The 20,229-nt window shown below is 40.6% G+C and overlaps 2 protein-coding genes across 5 annotated transcripts in view; both read left to right on the plus strand.

The window, feature by feature from the left end:
• The window catches only part of aplp2 (amyloid beta (A4) precursor-like protein 2), a 79,500-nt gene extending 60,252 nt beyond the window's left edge, over positions 1 to 19,248 (plus strand). For 2 of the 4 annotated variants that reach the window (XM_018095936.2, XM_018095938.2), the window contains 10 exons: positions 47 to 121; positions 896 to 1,054; positions 1,497 to 1,625; positions 4,974 to 5,073; positions 5,445 to 5,618; positions 6,865 to 6,900; positions 9,205 to 9,287; positions 9,655 to 9,729; positions 12,246 to 12,401; positions 18,645 to 19,248. In XM_018095936.2, coding sequence (XP_017951425.2) covers positions 47 to 121; positions 896 to 1,054; positions 1,497 to 1,625; positions 4,974 to 5,073; positions 5,445 to 5,618; positions 6,865 to 6,900; positions 9,205 to 9,287; positions 9,655 to 9,729; positions 12,246 to 12,401; positions 18,645 to 18,746 — 1,089 coding nt within the window. In that variant the 3' untranslated portion in view covers positions 18,747 to 19,248. The remainder of the gene's footprint in view (positions 1 to 46; positions 122 to 895; positions 1,055 to 1,496; positions 1,626 to 4,973; positions 5,074 to 5,444; positions 5,619 to 6,864; positions 6,901 to 9,204; positions 9,288 to 9,654; positions 9,730 to 12,245; positions 12,402 to 18,644) is intronic. The other 2 variants (XM_018095937.2, XM_018095939.2) reach the window with 1 other exon arrangement.
• LOC101734072 lies at positions 14,082 to 16,458 on the plus strand. The gene is made up of 2 exons (XM_031905699.1): positions 14,082 to 14,154; positions 14,362 to 16,458. Exon 2 carries the CDS (start codon positions 14,444 to 14,446, stop codon positions 15,119 to 15,121), a length of 678 nt encoding a protein of 225 aa, XP_031761559.1. The 5' UTR covers positions 14,082 to 14,154; positions 14,362 to 14,443; the 3' UTR covers positions 15,122 to 16,458.
• Positions 19,249 to 20,229: the final 981 nt, after the last annotated feature.

The following is a 20,229-nucleotide window of genomic DNA, read 5'->3' on the forward strand; positions in this document are numbered from 1 at the left end:
TTTTTAAGAAAGAATGTAGGATTAACATTTAAAATATTTTTACAAGGTAAAAAAGGAGTGGGAAGAAGCTGAGAGTCAGGCCCAGAGTCTGCCAAAAGCTGAAAGACAGACCCTCATACAGGTAAATGCTATTTAGTTCATAAATTAAAAAAAATAATCTTAAATTACAGGTGTTTTGCTGCACTTGGGCAGACAGTGCCTGTCCCTTCCAGTAATCTCATTAGAAGTCCCATATGTAAAGCACACGCTCCATTCAAAAACGGTGTTTTGTTTTGTTTTTTAAATCTTGTTTAAGTAGTATAGTATAGTAACAGGCCAACTTATCATAACAAGTTGCTGCCATTTTAAGACATAAGTGTATAACAGGAGGATATGCCTAGAGGCAGGATATGCCTTGAGTTCATGTGTAGGAAATCTACAGGTTGATTTACTACAATCCTTGATCTTATTATTTCTCCATAAGAGTCATTAATGGGAGAAATATTCCCACTTATCCGTCTCCCCAAGCAACACAGCTCTCTTAGAAATTACATAATGCCCCTTTAATAGGATGGCAATTGTTAGATGGTTAGGAGTTTGGTGTCCAGTTAGTCGTAAATACAGTGTCTGCTTAATCTGCGAGCAGAGCAAGTTAAGGCTTCATAAAAAGTAGGGTGAAAACAGAACAACTGTATGTCCCTCTTTTAATATTCCTACTAGACAAATGCAAAAGGTGTTTTAACTTTTAATCTTCATAGGTTCATTTCATGATGGACCTGGGTAACAGTCCTGGGAACAAAGAGAATCACAACAATGTTTATTGAGATAAAGTTGCTTTTGCTATTTAACCCAAATGACAGCTTGTTATAAAAATTCCTGAAAGTCATTTACCAAGGTACTATTCTTCTTCCTGCAGCATTTTCAGGCCACAGTGAAAGCCCTTGAAAAAGAGGCAGCCAGTGAGAAGCAGCAGCTAGTGGAGACTCACCTGGCCCGTGTAGAAGCCATGCTCAATGACAAGCGCCGCAATGCTCTGGAGAACTACCTCTCTGCATTGCAGGCTGACTCCCCTCGTGTAAGTAAAGGCAAATGTAGTGCTGTGATTTGCTCTGCTTTTCATACAGCATGGGTATGAGATATTTAGTTTGCCCTTAAAAAAAATTGTGATAGTTTTAAATCCAAGAAATTTAGTTAACATCTCCACGTTTTTCTCACATATTCTTGCCTGAAAACATGATAAACAATTTCACTTAGTACAGTATGTCCTCCATTTATATCCCCTAAACACTCGGTAATGGCATAAAAAAAATTATATATATTTACATATAAAGAATAAATTTGTTTATCTAGCAACTTCCTATCCAATCCAGGATGGAAATTGCCTTAGTATTACTCAAAAAGAAAAGGGGAAGTGTTGTTCAATATGCCCTCACACATGTCCCTTACCACTTTCTGTACACTCAACTTGGACAACTCAATCAGAATGCCCTGAAAATCATTATTTTTTTTTATTTTAGCCACATCGCATCCTTCAAGCCCTAAAACGCTATGTAAGAGCAGAAAACAAAGACAGATTGCACACCATTCGTCATTACCACCACGTGCTTGCTGTCGATCCAGAGAAGGCTGCACAGATGAAGTCTCAGGTAATATTGCTCTCATAGTTAATATCAAATGTTTATTTTTGTGGACTTTATATTGCAGATTCGTTTTTGTTGCTTAAAATATTGGATTACAAAAACAAAAAGTAGCATTTGCCAGGTGTGATTTGAGGGGTGGCTGAGCAGTTAGGGGTGTGACATGAAAAATTGTTAGCTACCCAGGTTCTCAAAATTGTGCCATGTCTCTTACAAGTCAACACACACACATCCCACCTACCTTGTCATTAACCCCTATTACTGATCCTTGAGCAGCTGCTTTTTCTGATGATCTCAGAAGTTGAAGTCAGGGTTGAGAAGGCAGACAAAACTTTTGATAGGCTTGAGCATAGTTTGTTTACATTTGTTCTCAGACTATCGGAAGTTTGGCCCACCCTCAAAATGAAACATTGACCAATAGTCAATTTCAATTAGCCTGCACCTCATACAGCCATGCAGAAATCATTTATTGCTTTAGTTTATGCATCTGGCTGTTAGAGGGGTCTTGCATGCCTCCAGTAGTGTTAAATTAATGCTGCACTGATTAACCCTTGTCATTACCAGTAAATATTGTGTGTCAAAGGGAAACTGACTCCTGTGCAAATATCCCTCAAGGACATGAAGAATAAGTTGCTTTAACACAGCTGTAACGTACAATCAAGTGGCCTATTAGGTGTAACCCCTTTTACCAATGAGGAAGCCTAAAGCTAAAACCTATTTGCTAAACAACTGCATATAGTAAATGTTTATTTGCAAAGTCTTTGCTGGCATTTTGCATAAAGTGAACTTCCCCTTTAATAGACCCACATTATAACTAGTACTCTTATTAGATAGGTATATACAGAGTGGAACATAAAAGGATTGAGCTTTTTTAAATACATATTACAGTGATTGTATGGTATTTAACCTACAAATGCATACAATCTCATGGAAATAACCAGTGAAATATGCCTTATTTACTTGTCAGTGTGTACTATGGATCTATACCGAATGATTCAATAACTAGCCTCCTATGAGCAAACACACAGTATAGAATTTTAGCACAATGCCAGCAGTAGCATTTCAGTGATCCTTGCAATGTATCATGGAAACTTTTTTTTTATTTTGCCAACACTGAAAGATTTAAAACCTATTAACCTCTAGCAGCTCTTAGTCATTCAATCCCAGCGTAACACATCAGTCTTCTTACATCACATCCTACTGATCCATTATCTGCTTACTAACTGTAATAGTGATTAGCGAATTTGCCCTGTTCCAGTTCCCAAAATGCACTAGTCAATGGGCGTTTTTCACGGCAACTTTTTCCATACTGTGGAAAAAAATACCACAACTTTTTCCATTCCGCAGACTTTTTTCGAACTTGTTTTTCACATACCATCACCCCTATAGACTATAATCCATTGTGTGCAGGGCCCTCTATACCTGCTTTGTTAGTTTGTATTTGTTATTATTTACCCTTATACATAGGCTCTGTGGAATATGTTGATCATTATAAATACATTTTTGTATTAAAAATTACTATTTGCAGCAATCTCAATTACGAAGTCTGGTGCTTGAGTTGACATTACTGGGGGAGTTAAAGAATAAGTAAACCTTTATTTTTTCTATGAGTAAAATTACTCTAAACAGCCTCCAGAATTACCTACCTTTGTCCCAGCATTCTCTCTGACCTGATTCCTCAGTCAGAAGGTATTCTTTTTCTTTGCTTCCGTGTGCAGAGTGAAGCCCCGCCCCCACATCCTGTTCAGGTCTCTCATCAAAAAAAAAACCCGGCTAATGCACAGACTGGCTCCTGCTGCCTCTAGGCATGCGCAGAAGGCTCTCCACTCAAACAACCTTGTCGATTGAAGAGAGAACTGAACAGGAAGTAGGGGTGGGTGGGGCTTCACTCTGCACAAGGAAGCAACGATAAAGAATACCTTCTGACCGAGGAACCAGGTGAGAGAGAATGCTGGGACAAAGGTAGGTAATTCTGGAGGCTGTTTAAAGTAATTTAAAGGAACAGTAACACCAAAAAAAATGAAAGTGTATAAAAGTAACTAAAATACAATGTGCTGCTGCCCTGCACTGGTAAAAGTTGTGTGTTTACTTCAGAAAGTCTACTATAATTTATATAAATAAGCTGCTATATAGCCATGGAGGCAGCCATTCAAAGGAGAAAAGGCACAGGCACATAGCATATAACAGATAAAACACCATTGTATTCTACAGAGCTTATCTGTTATCTGCTATGTAACCTGTGCCTTTTCTCCTTTTTTCCAGCTTGAATGGCTGCCCCCATGGCTACACAGCAGCTTATTATATAAATTATAGTAGTGTTACTGTAGCAAACACACCAGTTTTACCAGTGCAGGGCAACAGTGCATTATATTTTTATTACTTTAAAGCTCTTTCATTTTTTGGTGTTACTGTTCCTTTAACTCATAGAAGAAAAAAAAAAGGTTTACTTATTCTTTAAATCCACCTTCATAAATTAAAGTATGAGGTATTTAATTCACTATATAAAAAAACATTTTAATATGTGTCTAAAGACTTATATATGTACCATAAATGTGCTGGACAGGGATTTAAAATGTATTTTTCCCTGCGTGTTTTCATACTTTGCATTTTGACTGTGTGTGAAATGTAAACACTGGGTGTTCAGAGGATGAAATCAAATTTGCTTTCCCTGTTTATTTTTCCATTTCACATTTGACAAATGTTTTTTCTTGCTGTTGTGTTAATTTCCATTACTCTGCATCCCTATCTGTAGGCTTTTAGTATGCTGCTAGCATCAAGCAGCTCAGCAAAGTGTTTAACAGCAATGAATTATAGCCTCAAGAATATCAGAATATGCAGTTGCCTTTTAAAGAAGTAATTTCAATTTATGTCTGCAGTTTTTCACTTTAACCAAGTCATTGTTAACCCATTAATAAAGCATGTGGTCCTCCTTGAAATAATTGAATATATATATTTATTAAATAGGAAAGGAAGTTGGTTTGATTTACATGCAATATGAGGGCTTCCAATACATTTATATAAATGTGCTTACTTTGGTTTGTTTCATGTTTGGGATCAGTAAATTAGATGGGTATTCTGTCTACCCACTGCCGCCCAGTCTCTTCCCATTACCCTTTTATAGGGCGCTGCAGATGTAGAGCATCTTCCATGCAGTATAGCTGCTTTTGTCACTGCAAGCCCCCCTGGCATATAGAGTTGGTTTGGTGCTGCAAAGTGAGAGAAAAGCTTTCTTACAAATGTCTTATCATTTCCCCCTCAGGGGGAAATAATCTAATACAAAAATCATCTATGTTGTTTTTTAATAGCCAGTAATTTGTATTGGATTATGTATTCTATATTTTGTCCTGTGGTTTTCAGGTCATGACCCATCTCCATGTTATTGAAGAGCGAATGAATCAAAGCCTGTCTCTGCTCTACAAGGTTCCCTATGTTGCTGATGAAATTCAGGATGAAATAGGTTGGCATTATTGTATAGTTTATTTTTGAATACCTGGCAGATCCATATGGAACAATGTCCTTCACACAAAACAAAAAGGTTTTTAAATAGGCAAATGCTTTCTGCAGTGTTCTTGTTTTTGCTTTGACTATCCACTTTGTTTCCAATTTATGTAAACTGCATTATTGCCTAGGACTGGGGCCCAGCACAATTAACTTTTAACAGCTATTGATTTTGAGTAATGCAAACCACAAAGGATTCATCATTTTATGAAAATACTGCCATATTTTAATGGGTATGTCTTTGTCTGCTGTACGTCTCTGTTGGCTAGAAGGTGTATATGAGAATTTCAGAAGTTTCAATTTTTTTTTTATGGTTATTTTCCTATATAGATGAATTATTCCAGGAGCAACGAACTGATATGGATCAGTTCACATCTTCATTCTCAGAGTCCCAGGGAGATGTAAGGGTTAGCTCAGAGGAAAGTGAAGAAATTCTTCCAAAGGATGGTAAACCCTTCCGCCCTTTCCAGGTGAAAACCTTCCCATCAATCACAGAATCAGAAGGTATGCCTTGTTTTAGATGCCTTAAATTGATCATAAGCATTTAATTCGCCCAGTACTCATTTCCGAAAAACCATGATACAGAACCATTAAAATTCATTCTTGCTTTTGCCATATGATTGCCTCCAGGAAGCCTAAGAAATACTGTGTTACTTCCCTGAATACTAACCTGGTTTGCGAAAAGGTGTCTGAACAGAAATGCTAACCCTTTTAGCAAATTAGTTACTATTACTAGTTTATTTTATTGACCGCAGAGCTACAACTTTTGCAAATATAACAGAGAACATTTCCCAGTTTAGGTGCAAGTAAATCAAGCATCTCAAGTTCAACAATTCTTCTTCCCACTAAATGTAGTATAATTTCATATTTCCTCTAGTTCTAAATATCCCTAGCCCTTTACTTATCTGCAAAAAAAGAGGATGTCGCACTAAGGCTAAAATGCGGTATGCTGTGCCAGCACCATGGTAGTACATGGTTCCTAATCTCCAAAGCTGTTTAATGGGGTAATTTTCTGAGGCATTGCAAGGATGCTCATAAGCCCATCTGTAGCAGCACAGAGTATACATATTTAGAAAACAAGAATTTCGGGTGACATTCTGCATCTTTGGCTTCTTATGGGTTCTGTATTTGTGTGATAAAATTGAATACCTCATGGACTGAAGTTGGTGTACTACTGTAAAATATTTGCTCTTTAGAAAATTATTCTGTAGAATAGACCAGACCACATTGGCGTATTAGTGCCCCTTAGTGCTCATCTAAGTAATATTTACACCAGGGGTCTGTTGCCTTAGAGCAGGTGGTAACGTCAGGGTGTACGACTCCTGCCTCTCCCTACCTCTCCCTACCTCCCTGTCTGCCACAAAGTCTCTGCCTAACACAGGCAGCACTTGATTCAAGGTGCATGCTGCAAGTCAGGAGCCCTACCAAGAATGCCTTGTTTGAGCTTTTTGATGGCACTTTCTAGTTATATTGCCAGTATGATTCACATTGCTGAAAAATGAAGCATGAAATCACTTCAGTGTACCCTGCCTTTATACCTTTACTTTGGTCGTCTTTAGCATGAATGCAGGGGTAAACCAGTGAATGATAACTGCACTAAACCAGCTCACAGGCCTGAAGCAATATGCTCTCACAAACGTTTTAGTTATTTTTAATCTCTTCTGCTTTTCTATCTTTTTGTTTCTTTTTTTTAATTCCCTTCACTTCTCCTTTTGTTCCTCCCTCACCTCCCCCTTGATCTCCTGCTTAGAAACACAACGGGATTCCTACCTTCCAGTGAGAAAAGGTTGGTTTTTACACAAACTAAATTCTCAAGGTTTTGCACCACCCCCATTTTGCTTCTTCTTTTTTAATTTTTCTTTATATTGAGGGAACTTTCACCATATGTCAAAATATGTCAGTGCTCCCTAAAGTTATTAAATAACCTTCCTTTAAAAAACTATATATGTCAAAATACTGGTACAAAATTGACTAGTGGCTTAGCTGCTAAATTCGCACATGGTGAAAGGGCTCCGTCTCTTCTCATAATCACAGTCTAATAGAATTGCCAAGCTTTATTTTTGAAGGGCCTAACACCTAGGTTAAAAGTATATATCTCCAAGTGTTCATTTTTCTCTTCTGTCCTAAATCAAGCATAAGCATCCAAATAAACACTGTGTTTGAATGCAGTTCATTGAAAAATCAATTCATCTGGTAGAAAAATAGCATTTTAAAAGGCAACTATACCCCTGGTTATAACATAAATCCATTTGTAACTATAGAATTGATTTTAGAATGTGAATATACATTTTCACTAACTCCCTTCTTAATGTGGGAAAAGGCATCCATCTCTTCCATCTCTTTGGAGGGAGGGATAATGTAAAATGTTTCAAAACAAATGATTCAGTGGACTTATGTTCACCATAGGTGTATATTGCCTCCTTTCTATTAGGTGCAACCACATGGACTAGCAAATGAAAAGTACATTTGACTCTGGACTTTGAGCAAGCTTTTCAGGGGGGCAGCTTTTTTTGTAAAGGAAAATATTGCAATTCCCTATAATTATAACATATAATTATAAAATGTAAAAGTTATACATTGATAGATCTGTTGTCTTTTTAGTCTGGTAAGGTAATCAGTTTTTTGGGTTGTACATCCATGTGACATACGGTGCAAAAAAATTGTTTTAAATAATAGCCTTTAATTTTTGCCCACTGTACATTTTAAACATAAGCTTTCATACAACTAAAGGTGGCACTAAAGGTGGCCATACACGGTTTAGCGACCTCGCCAAATGAGCAGATCTTCTCCCAATTTGCCCACCTAAGGTGGGTGATATCGGCTAATTTGGTCGTTTGGCCCTTAGGCCAGATATCAGTAGGGGGTGCCCATGAACAGTTCAAACAGCCAAATCTGTCTGATGGACCCACATGAGCACCTGAAGTCAGTGTATGGCCAATTTTAGGTCAGATATGGGTCGATGGGTGCCCATACACAGGCATATAAGCTGCCAAATTGGTCTGATGGACCTGAATCGGCACCTGAAATGTGCCCATGTATGACCACCTTTAGGCCAAACTTGATGCTAAGGTCTGTGCAGAACGCTATGTGGTCTATGAGTGCTACTGAAGAAAACACTTATTCCAAGAACAGTTACATATTGTCTTTTAAGAACTCCCTGTTGTTTACATGAGTGTTCAGTGACATGTTGGCCAAGGCCTTAGCTCAGGGTCTTCTTGCTTACTTGTTTCAATTAAATTATTTTCTCTTTATTTCCTTGACTTACTGACAGAGGGATACATCCTCCAAGATACTGCTAAGATTTCCCTTTCTGTGAGCCAGTATTTGACCAGCAAACAAGATTTTTGTAGATCTTGGTTGGACAGCAGGCCCACTGGCCTCCAATTGGACAGTCCTGCTCTAAGCTACTGTGCATCTTGACACCACTGGAAAGTGCTAATATTTTGTATGCACACATAATTCACAATAGCACATTGTACCAAAATCGCATTCATAATTCACTCTAACCATAGCATAATAGTGAATGCAATGTGCTGAGTGTTTGTATAATGCATCATTTTGCATTTGCTTGTGCCACTCCATATATGTGCACATGGTTTCCAAATAATTGTGAACATACCCTACAAATTGTATTGATGGTCTGGGTATTTATTTTGCAGGCCTACTCTTAAGGCCCACCTGCAGCACCCCACAGATCTTTAGTTGTGAAATGAACTGCTTATGTTATTCTTAGTTATGCTCTTTAAAATGTATAGTTACCCTCTATTCATTATCTCACCCCCCCCCCCTCCAAACATGTGGTTGCACCTGTAATTTTCCCCCACATTTTAGGGCTACTATAATACAGAGGGTATTTGATATTTGACCAATACTAGTCAGTAATGTAATTCAGAGTATGCTTCTCAGTGACAGCAGTGTAAGTAGCTTTGGACAAGGCATTACGTGTGCTTTTTCAAGTGGTAGGTATGGGTCCCGGGGCTATTTACCATGCTGTCCTTTGCTACTGATAGGAAGTGATCCTTGGCATTTTAAACTTCTCCAAAAGGTCTACCAATCAAGCTTTTTATTCTGTATTCATATTTGCCCTTAGGCTCTGGCATGGCTGATCTTAACACTCTTATTGGTGCAGAGGAAAAGATTATCAATAGCAAGAGCAAAGCAGATCAGAAAGTGGTAAGTCTACTTATATTTCTTTGACACATCCTTTTCTGTAAAGCACCTAATCCAGAATTTCCCTCTATTCTCTATGAATCACATATCTTCTAAAACAGGTAAATACCATTAACAGGGCAAGGATACTCCAGCAATGCTAGTTTAACTTCTGTACAAGTGACAGGTATGGGCCCCGGGAATCTTAGTATCAGGAAATAAATCCCATAAACGTTTGTTTTATTTGAAAAGAACTGGTGCCGCAATAGAAAAAGAAACAACAATTTATTACCACTGCCCTATTTGATATTTTTTTTGTATGTGTCTGCCCCCTCTGCCAAGCTATAGAATATATACGTTTTTGTTAAATTATTTCCATGACTGTTTTCAGGTAATTGATGAAACCCTTGATGTGAAGGAAATGATTTTCAATGCAGAGAGAGTCAGTGGACTTGTGGATGAGCCGGTATGTATGTGAGAAGCCATCTAAGTGTAGTTGTCTTACCCTGAAGTCTGCCACTTGCACAGCTTGCATTGTTTCTCTGGTGGTTGCTGCTGTTGGCTCCTTCTTTCCAGTGCCAATAGAAAACCTGCATTAGCCCTTACGTGTTTTCTTATCCCTTTTTCCTTTCCTACCCCAGCTTAGCAAAGTTGTAAAGGCAAAGATTTTGAGTAAGAACCTTGAGCTGCTTTTGGTCATTTATTATATATTACATCCAGAGGGTGGTTTTCCCAAGGCTCCAAGTCACTGGACTATCGCACTTCTCAAGGACAATTTCTGTTTCAAGGTCTCCTCCTTCTATAGGTGCAAGCATTTATGGTATTGGCTATGGCCGAAACAGCATTGTAGGACTATTTGGGGTTTATAGTGTAGGACATTTTGCTTTGGATGGACATTGGTTAAACACATGGGCATGCTGGCCTCATTTAACAATATGTAATGCCTGCCTCGTTGTAGCCAATGATTGGTGGCTCGGGAAAAGAACTTACAGATGCGGCTTACGAAGATAAGAACCTTGCTGGCCTCCAAATAATTTAATGTGGCCTAGCAATTACTATTCCAACCATTTCTCTTGCGCTTCTGCAGTGATTCTGCAAGGGACGTCTTTTTGGTCCCTTTACAGACATTTAAAAAAAAAAAAAAAAAAAAAAAAATTGAGTCAGATGAGTGTCTGTTATAGAACAAAAGAAGGACCTTTTTTTTTTTTTTTTTTGCTTCAGAAAGAGATATTCAAAGAGTTCCGGATAACTGGTTGGTTATATAGTGCTGGTGTTTAACACTGCAAGGCTTGATGGTTAGTGGCAATATGGTCTGGACTGCTGAGTAGGAGAGAGTTAATGGTTGATGGTCCTGGTAGTAGGTTAAATGAAAGCATCTGCAGATTTGACTACATCTCAAATTATAACTTGGTGCTGTTCTGTTTAAACTAATGGAAAATGATTTACTTCCCATTACAAAAAAAAAAAAAAATAGAATTAAAGCATAATAAAAGAATGTAATTCAAAACAAATTCCCAGTAAAAATTAAAAATGTTTCATTATTTCATTGTTATTTAGAAATGTAATTGCTATGAAAGCAGTATTTTTCCCATGCTGGGTTCATTATGCTGGTTCAGACACTTGAAACTTATGACGTATTATCAGAATTTGAGTCTTGCCTGTAGGAGAGATGACCTTATCATTATTTCAGGACCAGCAGTGCAAAAAAATGTTGCTTTTAATCTTGCAAGTTACAGTTACAAATTACATTTAGTATTAATATATATTGGAAAGTTGTAGTGTAGGAGCTGCTTAGTTGTGCTTAGGAGTTCTTTGGCAAGTCCTCCTGCGCAATATGGCATATGGTCTGACACCACACTGTCACATGTGCATATTATTTGCTTATCTGCTTAGGCAAGCTACCAGATACAAAGAGCAATGTTTATGTGTGTTTTTGCAGTACATTTATACTACAGATGCAAGTGGGGAAGTTCTGCTAAGTAACTCATACATATAAAAATACATGGAACGCTAAGTTTCATACTACCAGAGAATAAGAATTGGTACCCCAAAGATCTTAAAACTCCATAAAAGTCTTCCTTTATAGAACAGTCCCATAGTTAGCAGCCGATACTACTTACCCAACCATAGGTGGAAAATGCAATATGGCGTATGCTTGCAGAGTTGCTGTAGTGCCGACAGCTTAATTTGACATCAGTCCTCTCTTTAGGATACATTTCCTTTTAGTACTTGTGCTCTTGTGTGAATCCCACAGTTTCTTCATTTTTAGCAACCCGATTGCCAAAGATAGTGATCTTCTTTCCCAATATCTTCCTGATCATTACTATGGATCCAGCATTTTCTACACTATATTATATTATCAGGGGACAGTATTTCTATGTAGACGATAGCAGACATGCATGTGACATGTCATTAGTATAGATAAGTGGCTTGTGAGCAAGCACTTGCAGGGATTTGTTAGGGTTGCTGTGTGCTTGTTTCTTGCCAGCTAGGGTGCACTCGGTTGTTGTATAAGCTGCATACTCCAGTGTATATCTATTGATAAGTGTGTTTTGTCCTATTTAAAAGAAAAGGCTAATGTACTGATCCGTTGAGAGAAAATATTGGATTAACTTTCTTTTACAGCATTCGGACTTACTGTGTGTGCCATCGTGTAATCTCTTTCAGCATATGAATTCCCTTTAAAGCTAAATTTGTGTGTTTTTTTCCCCTTTCCTTATGTGTTTTACTCCAGCAGTCCTTTGAATTATATTGCTTACTTTCATTAAGTTTCAGAGCTATTTATAAGTTTATGTTGAATTGTTGAAATGAAGTTAATTCTCTTTTGCTTTACCATCAGCAGCCCTACTGCATTGGTATTTCACTGAGTGTATTAAAGCAAACTGGGACGCAGTGGGCTCCTGGTCAACCATGTTAATGATTATTTCTTTGCAGAATCAATATAAACTTGACTTAAATACGTTGTTTCTTTTTGTCCTCCAGGACACTGATGGACCTCTACGTAATGAGTTCAGCTTCAGCAGTGGAGCACTCATTGGTCTCCTTGTCATTGCTGTTGCTATTGCTACAATAATTGTCATTAGCCTTGTTCTGCTGAGGAAGAGGCAGTATGGCACAATAAGCCATGGAATTGTGGAGGTGAGATGTACTTGTAATTTTGACCATGTGCACAGATTTTGTGTGTGTAGGCCTGCTGGGGTTGGTCATTCAAATATGTTTTACCACTGAGGAGTATATTGTAGTTTTATTTGGTTTAAGTACATATTATATAGCAGACCCCATGGCCCTGGTAAGGCAGATGGGCTAGTCATGGTAAGTATTACGCATTCTAACCCCTCCTTCATATTGTCCCAGCTGTGCACCATGGGGTGGAGGCAGTTATGCTGCTTAGCATTCAGGTCATCTCCAGAGGCGGCCCTAAGAATGTTACTGGTGGCCTGGCTAACACTTGTGGCAGATCTATCATAGATATCATAGACTGAATAGGGAATCCTGCAGAATGTGTAGCTGTTCCATAATCAAATAACTCAGAATCCACATATAACACTGTCTGAGCCATCTGGGGTTTCAGTATTTTCAACCACCAAAAGGATCACAGGTCTGTGCTATGGAATCCCACTGTAGGCAGTGTTACACAAGTTTTTTAAAGGGAAGCTGTTGTTTATTAATATTGATAAGTGTTAACCACGGATGTGGTTTCTTTTAGAATGATTTGTTCTGAAAAAATTTAATAATATCAAGTTAATATTTAATAAATCTATCCATTAGTGTACTGATGTATATTGATATACAAGCAATGCATGTGCTGCATCAAGTTTTACTTCTCCATTTCATTCACTTCATCTAATACATTTCTCTTTGTTTGTTAACCTTGAGAACTCATTATTATACAGAGCACATTTTTCATTCTTGCCCACAGTGGGAGAGTGGCACGGTGACATAACATCTTCCTGAGAGAGGAAGGGTAAAGTCTAGAAATAATATTTGGGCTTAGCATTCATTTATAATTACTATTTGACCCTATTATTCACCAGGGGGGTTGGAGCCATCTACTCTCACAGATGTAGATTTTGAAACCTCCCAGATACATTGGAAAAGGAGCATCTTTTTAAAAGAGACCATTTTATATACATGGGAGCAGCTGACACATTTCTCTAGTACGGCCCTAGCTGTCAGTGCAGACGCCATGGGTTCCGGAGGCAGGACAGAAGAAGTAAAAAAACTTCTTGGCTCCACCTACTGCCTATAAGCCAGTGCTCCTCCTTTTCCCTTCAGTTTTTTCTTATTCTGTCCTGCTAGAAGGTTAGGACAGACCACTTTTTTTTTCTTTTATTTTTCTTATTGATTTCATTTGATATTGACTGGACTTTCCTGTTAGATTCACTGGTCTTTATGCACACCGCAGGTCTGCAGACCAAACTCCGCACGCTGCACCTTATCGTTGATCTCCATTTTTCCTATTATTGGGACATCCCTTGGCTACACGCCACACCACAGGTCTGGCCAGCCGTTCAGGAGTGACATTGGGGCTGCAACCATCTCGCAGAGATCGGGCACCCCCACAAACTACACCGCGTATGAGCGGTGCCGCACGGACAAGGAACGTGCCTTCAGGAAGCACGGTTCTTTCAAAAGACGCGCGCGTCTCAATCACGAGGCGCACGCACGTACGTATCGCGTCACTAACAGTGCATCACTAAGGTCTGGTTGCGGGCCTTTTGCACCTGGGACACATGCACGATCAAGTGCACCCATCAGACCACGCAAACCACAGTGCAGGTACATGGAACAGAGCTTATCAGAGATGACACAGCGATCCTGCTTCTATCCTGCTTATAAGTGGGCACGATAAGGTACTTATTGTAGCACTTTATAGAGCACTACACATACTTCTCCTACCACATTACCATAGGCCTAACATACGATAGGTATTACTCAGGTCTGTACTAATCTGTTTTCAACTAGAAATGAAGACTGACAAAACGCTGGATGAGCTTAGGAAGGATATGGCCACTACCACACCTACCCCAAGGGCTAGGAAGACTACTGACAAATGGGCCACCACCCAGTTCAAAAAATGCAGAGTCTGCAAGCACACTCTGTGCAAAGGTGAACAGGGAGAGTGCAGGGATTGTGCGGAGCCATCAATACCTGCACCATTATTATCCCCTCACCCCGATATGGCACATACAGTGGTAACCCAGCCTCAGGGCGGTGCTAATCAAGTTCAACCCACACAGATGCCAATCACACCAGAGCTGGACAGGGAAGCCATCCCCTCCACATCTGCAAAACCACCACAGCTAGAGGACTTGTTTGACTGGATAAAATCAACCATACAGTCCACTATCAGTCAGTCCTCTACATGCCCTAGGAAACGCAAATCACAAGCTCTGCTTGACACTAATTCTTCTGACACGGACGTCAGTGAACAAGATAGCGAACCAGAATTGGGTGAGGTATCACACAGTGACGCTGATACGGACGACTCTGGAAGAGATCAGCATTACCACTCTATTGCAAGCCCCGACACTGCTAAACGACTACTACGAGACATGCTAGCTACGCTAGAAATTAAAGATGACAGAACAACTGCCTCCAAAGCCGACAGGGTACTGGGGGTACAGCCCAAAAAGGCCAGAACCTTCCCCGTTTCCAAATCTATTTCTCAGTTAATCGAAAACAAATGGGCAAAACCGGATCACCGCCTTACCCTGACCCAACGCTTCCTCACCACTTACCCCATACCGGAAGAACAACAAAAACTCTGGGATAAAGCTCCTAGAGTTGATTCCACAGTGGCCCACCTATCCAAAAATACAGCATTGCCCACTGAGGAAGCTGCCTTCAATGGATAAGAAAATGGAGGTCGTCCTCAGAAAAGGCTTCACCCATGCCACAGCAATTCTCAGGCCAGCAGTGGCATCAGCAGGATTGTCGAGCAAAATTCTGGTGCCAAGAGCTAATTAAGCACCCGCCGCCTTCACCTCAGGCACTGCAGGAGGCCTAAGATCAAATCAGTGCTTCCTTAGACTTCCTATCAGATGCAGCTATGGACACGTTAAGATTAGCAGCGAAGACCAGCGTGAACATGGTGATAGCCAGACGAGCATTGTGGCTGCGCCACTGGTCCAGAGACACAGCCTCCAAATCCAAACTCCTTAACCTCAAGTTTACGGGAGACACTCTTTTTGGGCCCAACCTGAAACAAATTATTTCGGACGTCCGGGGGCAAGAGCACCTTCTTACCCTTGGGTAAGAAAGCCAGACCCAAGTCCACAAGCAGACCCTATAATAGCCAATGGAACGCCCGGGGATGCTCCTTTCGCAAAACACATCCTTCCACACAGCACAAGGTAACGCAGACACAAGGAAGGGCAGAACGCCTTGGCCACAACAGCACAAACAAGGTAGAAAACCGGGGCCTCCAAAGCCCACATCGGCATGACTGCACTCCACCGAACTCGGAGAGGATAGGTGGTCGTCTTCAAGAATTTGTATCGACCTGGCAAACACACGCAGACACAAGGAAGGGCAGAACGCCTTGGCCACAACAGCACAAACAAGGTAGAAAACCGGGGCCTCCAAAGCCCACATCGGCATGACTGCACTCCACCGAACTCCACCGAACTCGGAGAGGATAGGTGGTCGTCTTCAAGAATTTGTATCGACCTGGCAAACACACGTACAGGACAATTGGGTGCTGTCAATCATCAGAGGGGTACAGAATCCCATTCAACAACCTACCCCCTTTTTACCTTCACCCGTACAAATCAATATTCTGGAGATCAGGGCCATCCGGAATGCCATCTTCCATTGGTCCCAGCAGCTGAAGGGCCCGCCTCTTCGCGTGCAGTATCCCTGATACTCAGTTGGGCAGAATCAAACGTCCCGGCAATATCAGCAGTATACATACCGGGTGTCCAAAACTGGGAGGCAGACTATCTCAGCCGACAACGGATAGATCAGGGAGAGTGGGCACACCATCCGGACATATTCGACCAGATTGTGGCCAGGTGGGGATGCCCGGACATAGACATGCTAGCGTCCAGATGCAACTACAAAGTACCTACATACTGCGCCTGGTCGCAGGACCCGGGGGCATCGTACGTGGATGCTTTAGTCATAGCTTGGACTTTCAACAAAGTCTATGCTTTTTCCCCACTGGCCCTCCTACCACGGATAAACTGCAAAATACAACAGGAACACACATTGACAATCCTGATTGCCCCAGACTGGCCCAGGCAGACCTGGTATGCGGACCTTGTAACCATATTGGTAGCCCCACCATGATGCCTGCCCCTCAGACCATACTTACTAACCCAAGGTCCAATCAGTCACGACAACCCGGCAATGTTACATTTGACGGCTTGGCTGTTGAAACCGAACTGTGGCGCTCGAAAGGTTTCTCCACATCAGCCATCGATATCCTTTTGAAAGCCAGAAAGCCCACTAAGGCTTATTACAAGACTTGGAGGACTTTTATAGATTACTGTGCCTCGTCATACACACCATGGAAACAAGCCTCCAGCCAGACGATCATAGAATTCCTGGCCAAGGGGTTTTATATGGGTCTCTCTCTAGCCACCCTCAAATCTCTGCGCTTTCCCTTTTATTTCAACATCAGTGGGCAAGGGAATCGGATATAATCCAGTTTCTGCAGGGAGTGGGTAGAGCCAAGGCCACCGTACAGGGACCCTACGCCACCCTGGGACCTTAATGTAGTCCTAACAGTCTTACAAGGCCCCCCTTCGAACCACTAGGCGTCTGCGACTTAAAATTCCTTACCTGGAAAATGGATTCCTTGATAGCAATTGCGTCAGCAAAGCTGGTGTCCCCAACTTAGCAGCCCTGTCCCACAAAGAACCCTGGCTGGTTGTACACCAAGACAGAGCAGTCTTCAGAACAATCCCATCATTCACACTGAAGATGGTCTCTCCCCTCCATATTAATAAAGAAATTAACTTTCCATGTTTATGCCCACGACCTACGAATGCTAAGGAAAAGGCACTTCATAAGTTAGACGTAGTTAGGGCAATAAAATTCTACTTGGACAGGTCCAAAGACTACAGGAAAGCGGATGCTTTGGTCACTTATGGAGAGAACAAGCGCTCCCCAGCATCCAAACGTACTGTAGCCAGATGGCTGGTCAGTACAATAAATTATGCATACAAACTCAGGAAACAGCCCAAACCATTTAGTATTAAAGCACACTCTACCAGAGCTGTCAGTACCTCGTGGGCGCTATACAATTACACCAGAACAAATCTGTAAGGCAGCCACGTGGGCATCACTCTCTACGTTTGCAAAGTTTTATAGACTCCGGGTCTTCCACTCTGCACTAGCAGCCTTTGGCAGGAAAGTCCTACAGGCAGCGGTGCAACACTAGGGGGCTGATTCATTAAAACACGAGTTTGAATCCCGAATGGGACAAATTCAGATTGGATACGGATAATTTCTGAAGATCGCAAAAATCACAAAAATGCTTACAAAAAAATCGTATTAGTCACAATAATATCGTATTGGCGATCCGAACGATCGTAAAATGCAGGAAAACTTTTCCGACTTTGATCCTTCTGTGCGTGATTTTGGAAGCCTCCCATAGGAATCAATGGCACTCTGCAGCTCCAACCTGGCCCAAGGAAAGTCATGATACTGAAGCTTGAACGAATCCGAAACTTTTGTACTCGGCGCAACAATACGATTTTGTCGCGGAAATTTTGTCGCAAAGTATGAAAAAGGAGTGAAAGTGACAAAAAAGTCGCGCTAGGTACGAAATTGTTAATAAATCTCCCCCTAGGGGTAAATAGAACCCACCCTAGATATGGGACAGCTGCACTGACAGGTAGGGCCGTACTAGAGAAAGGAGGATTTTTAACTTACCGGAAAATCCGTTTCTAGATGGCCCGTACTGTCAGTGCAGTAAGCCCCATGCTTAAGTTACCACACAGTTAAGTTCTAGGTTATGCTAATTATTTGGCTTTTCTGTCATCCCCAAAACAAGCTTCAGCCAAAAAAAACAATAACCCCAAACAGGGTCCAGCATTTTTTATAATAGAATGTAGGAAGTACTGTATTTCTAAAGTATTTGTTTTATAAAAAATAAGTTTCATTGGATTTTATTGGCTGTTAATTCCCATTTGTGCCCAGGCATTTGCTGTCCCCATTTAGGTTCTGGACACACACAAATACCATTATTCAGAACAACATGGAGAAGAAACTCTGTGTAGATGTTAGAGGTTTAGGTACTTTGCTCCAGATGACAACTGTTGTATTCATCATTACTACTAAACATGTTCTAGCAGCATACCTTAAATAACTCAACTTAAATTCTGCACTCTTTCATGTTGCCTCACCATCTTATGGTTTTGTATTCTCTAGGTGGATCCAATGTTGACTCCTGAGGAACGTCACTTAAACAAGATGCAGAATCACGGATATGAAAACCCTACATATAAATACCTGGAGCAGATGCAGATCTGAGTGATGCATATGTGGGGGTTTGTGGGACTGGGTGGGTTAATGAGCCTAATTAGGGTGTGAAGTGGGAGGGGCCAAAGAAAATGGGTGGGATATTGATTTGCGTTTCACCGCTGACCAATCATTGCTTTGAGAAGGAGAATATGCCTATTACTTTAGGCACTCTTGGACTCTTAATCACTCCTGATAGTACATTTTCCATTCCTTTAAACGGGTGACAGAGTAGAGACTTACTGAGTCTATGGTAAATATTTTACTGCTGATCTTTTAAGGTGTAGGGTTTTTTTTGTTGTTAATGATATAAATAACAATCCAGATGACCTTGTGATTTCTGCAGACAATATAAATATATATATATAAATATGTATGTAAATTGAAAAAATATTCATTTCTATCAGGTTTCTTGTTCCAGTAGAATGTTTCTTTATGCAGCATCTTTCTGTCCTGCTGGTTTATTGAAGATGAAGTAAACTACAAAACAGGAGTATTTTGATTTAGAGCTGAGCAAAAATGGATTGGGAAAGCAGCTGTCAGCTTGCATTTTGAGTTTTACTGTACAAAAAGATGTTGTAAGCTAATAATAAGCAGAGGCCTTGCTATGCCACTTACAGGGGATCTAAAGTCAAAAACTGAATGATAGCATTGCCTCTCAAAATAACACTTTCTCTAACAGCAGCATGGCTGTTGTTTTCTTACCACAGGTAGCAGGCTTAGTGAGAAATGAACACCCACTCCTGCTCTCATGCCCATCGAGCTGTATGAAGTCTGAGAAGCTGCAGATCCCTTCTAAAGAGGGCAGCCACCACCATTGCTAATGGCTTTCAGAGCAAGTGGAATGCCTGTGGAGTGCAGTACAGAACTCTGTCACAAAAACACTGCAGAATTTTTGAATGCACGTGTGTAGTAGAGAAAGTGTTAGTTTTTAGAGGTTTGCCTCTTAAAAATGAGTGTTTAATTTTTGACATTACATCCCTTTTAAGCAACTTTTCCACTAGGTTTTTCAATCTGGTTGTTTTAGATTCAGGTTGAGAAGAGCTGTTGTGTACTACTGATTATTTTGTAGATATTTTCCTGCTTGGGCCAGTGCGCTCTGTGTTTGTAGAAGGCAGAACCTTAAAGAATTGCATCCATGTAAGATAGTGCAGTCTACTCTTGGTCTTGATGCCATTAAGAGTAATTTAGTAAACTGATGCACCATGTGAAATTATCAGATGGTATTTTCCATTCATCATTGCTATACTGGTACCTTTGCACTTAATCCTTTAATTGTCTTCATGGAAGCAAGAACAAGAATGGCAGTTTTTTTCCCCTTTGTATGATTGTGTACAACAAGCACTTGCAGCTTTCTATTCTGTGGAACTGTCTGCCAGGGCTAAGACCATCAATAAACTAACATTTCATAGGGAACAAGGGCCAGTAGTACTGCTGCCCGAGGGACTCGTAGAACAAGGGACTGATAGCTTCCACTTAGAGTCAGAGCTGTCTT

This window comes from Xenopus tropicalis, chromosome 7 (genome assembly GCF_000004195.4).
Source record: "Xenopus tropicalis strain Nigerian chromosome 7, UCB_Xtro_10.0, whole genome shotgun sequence".
Lineage (NCBI taxonomy): Eukaryota > Metazoa > Chordata > Amphibia > Anura > Pipidae > Xenopus > Xenopus tropicalis.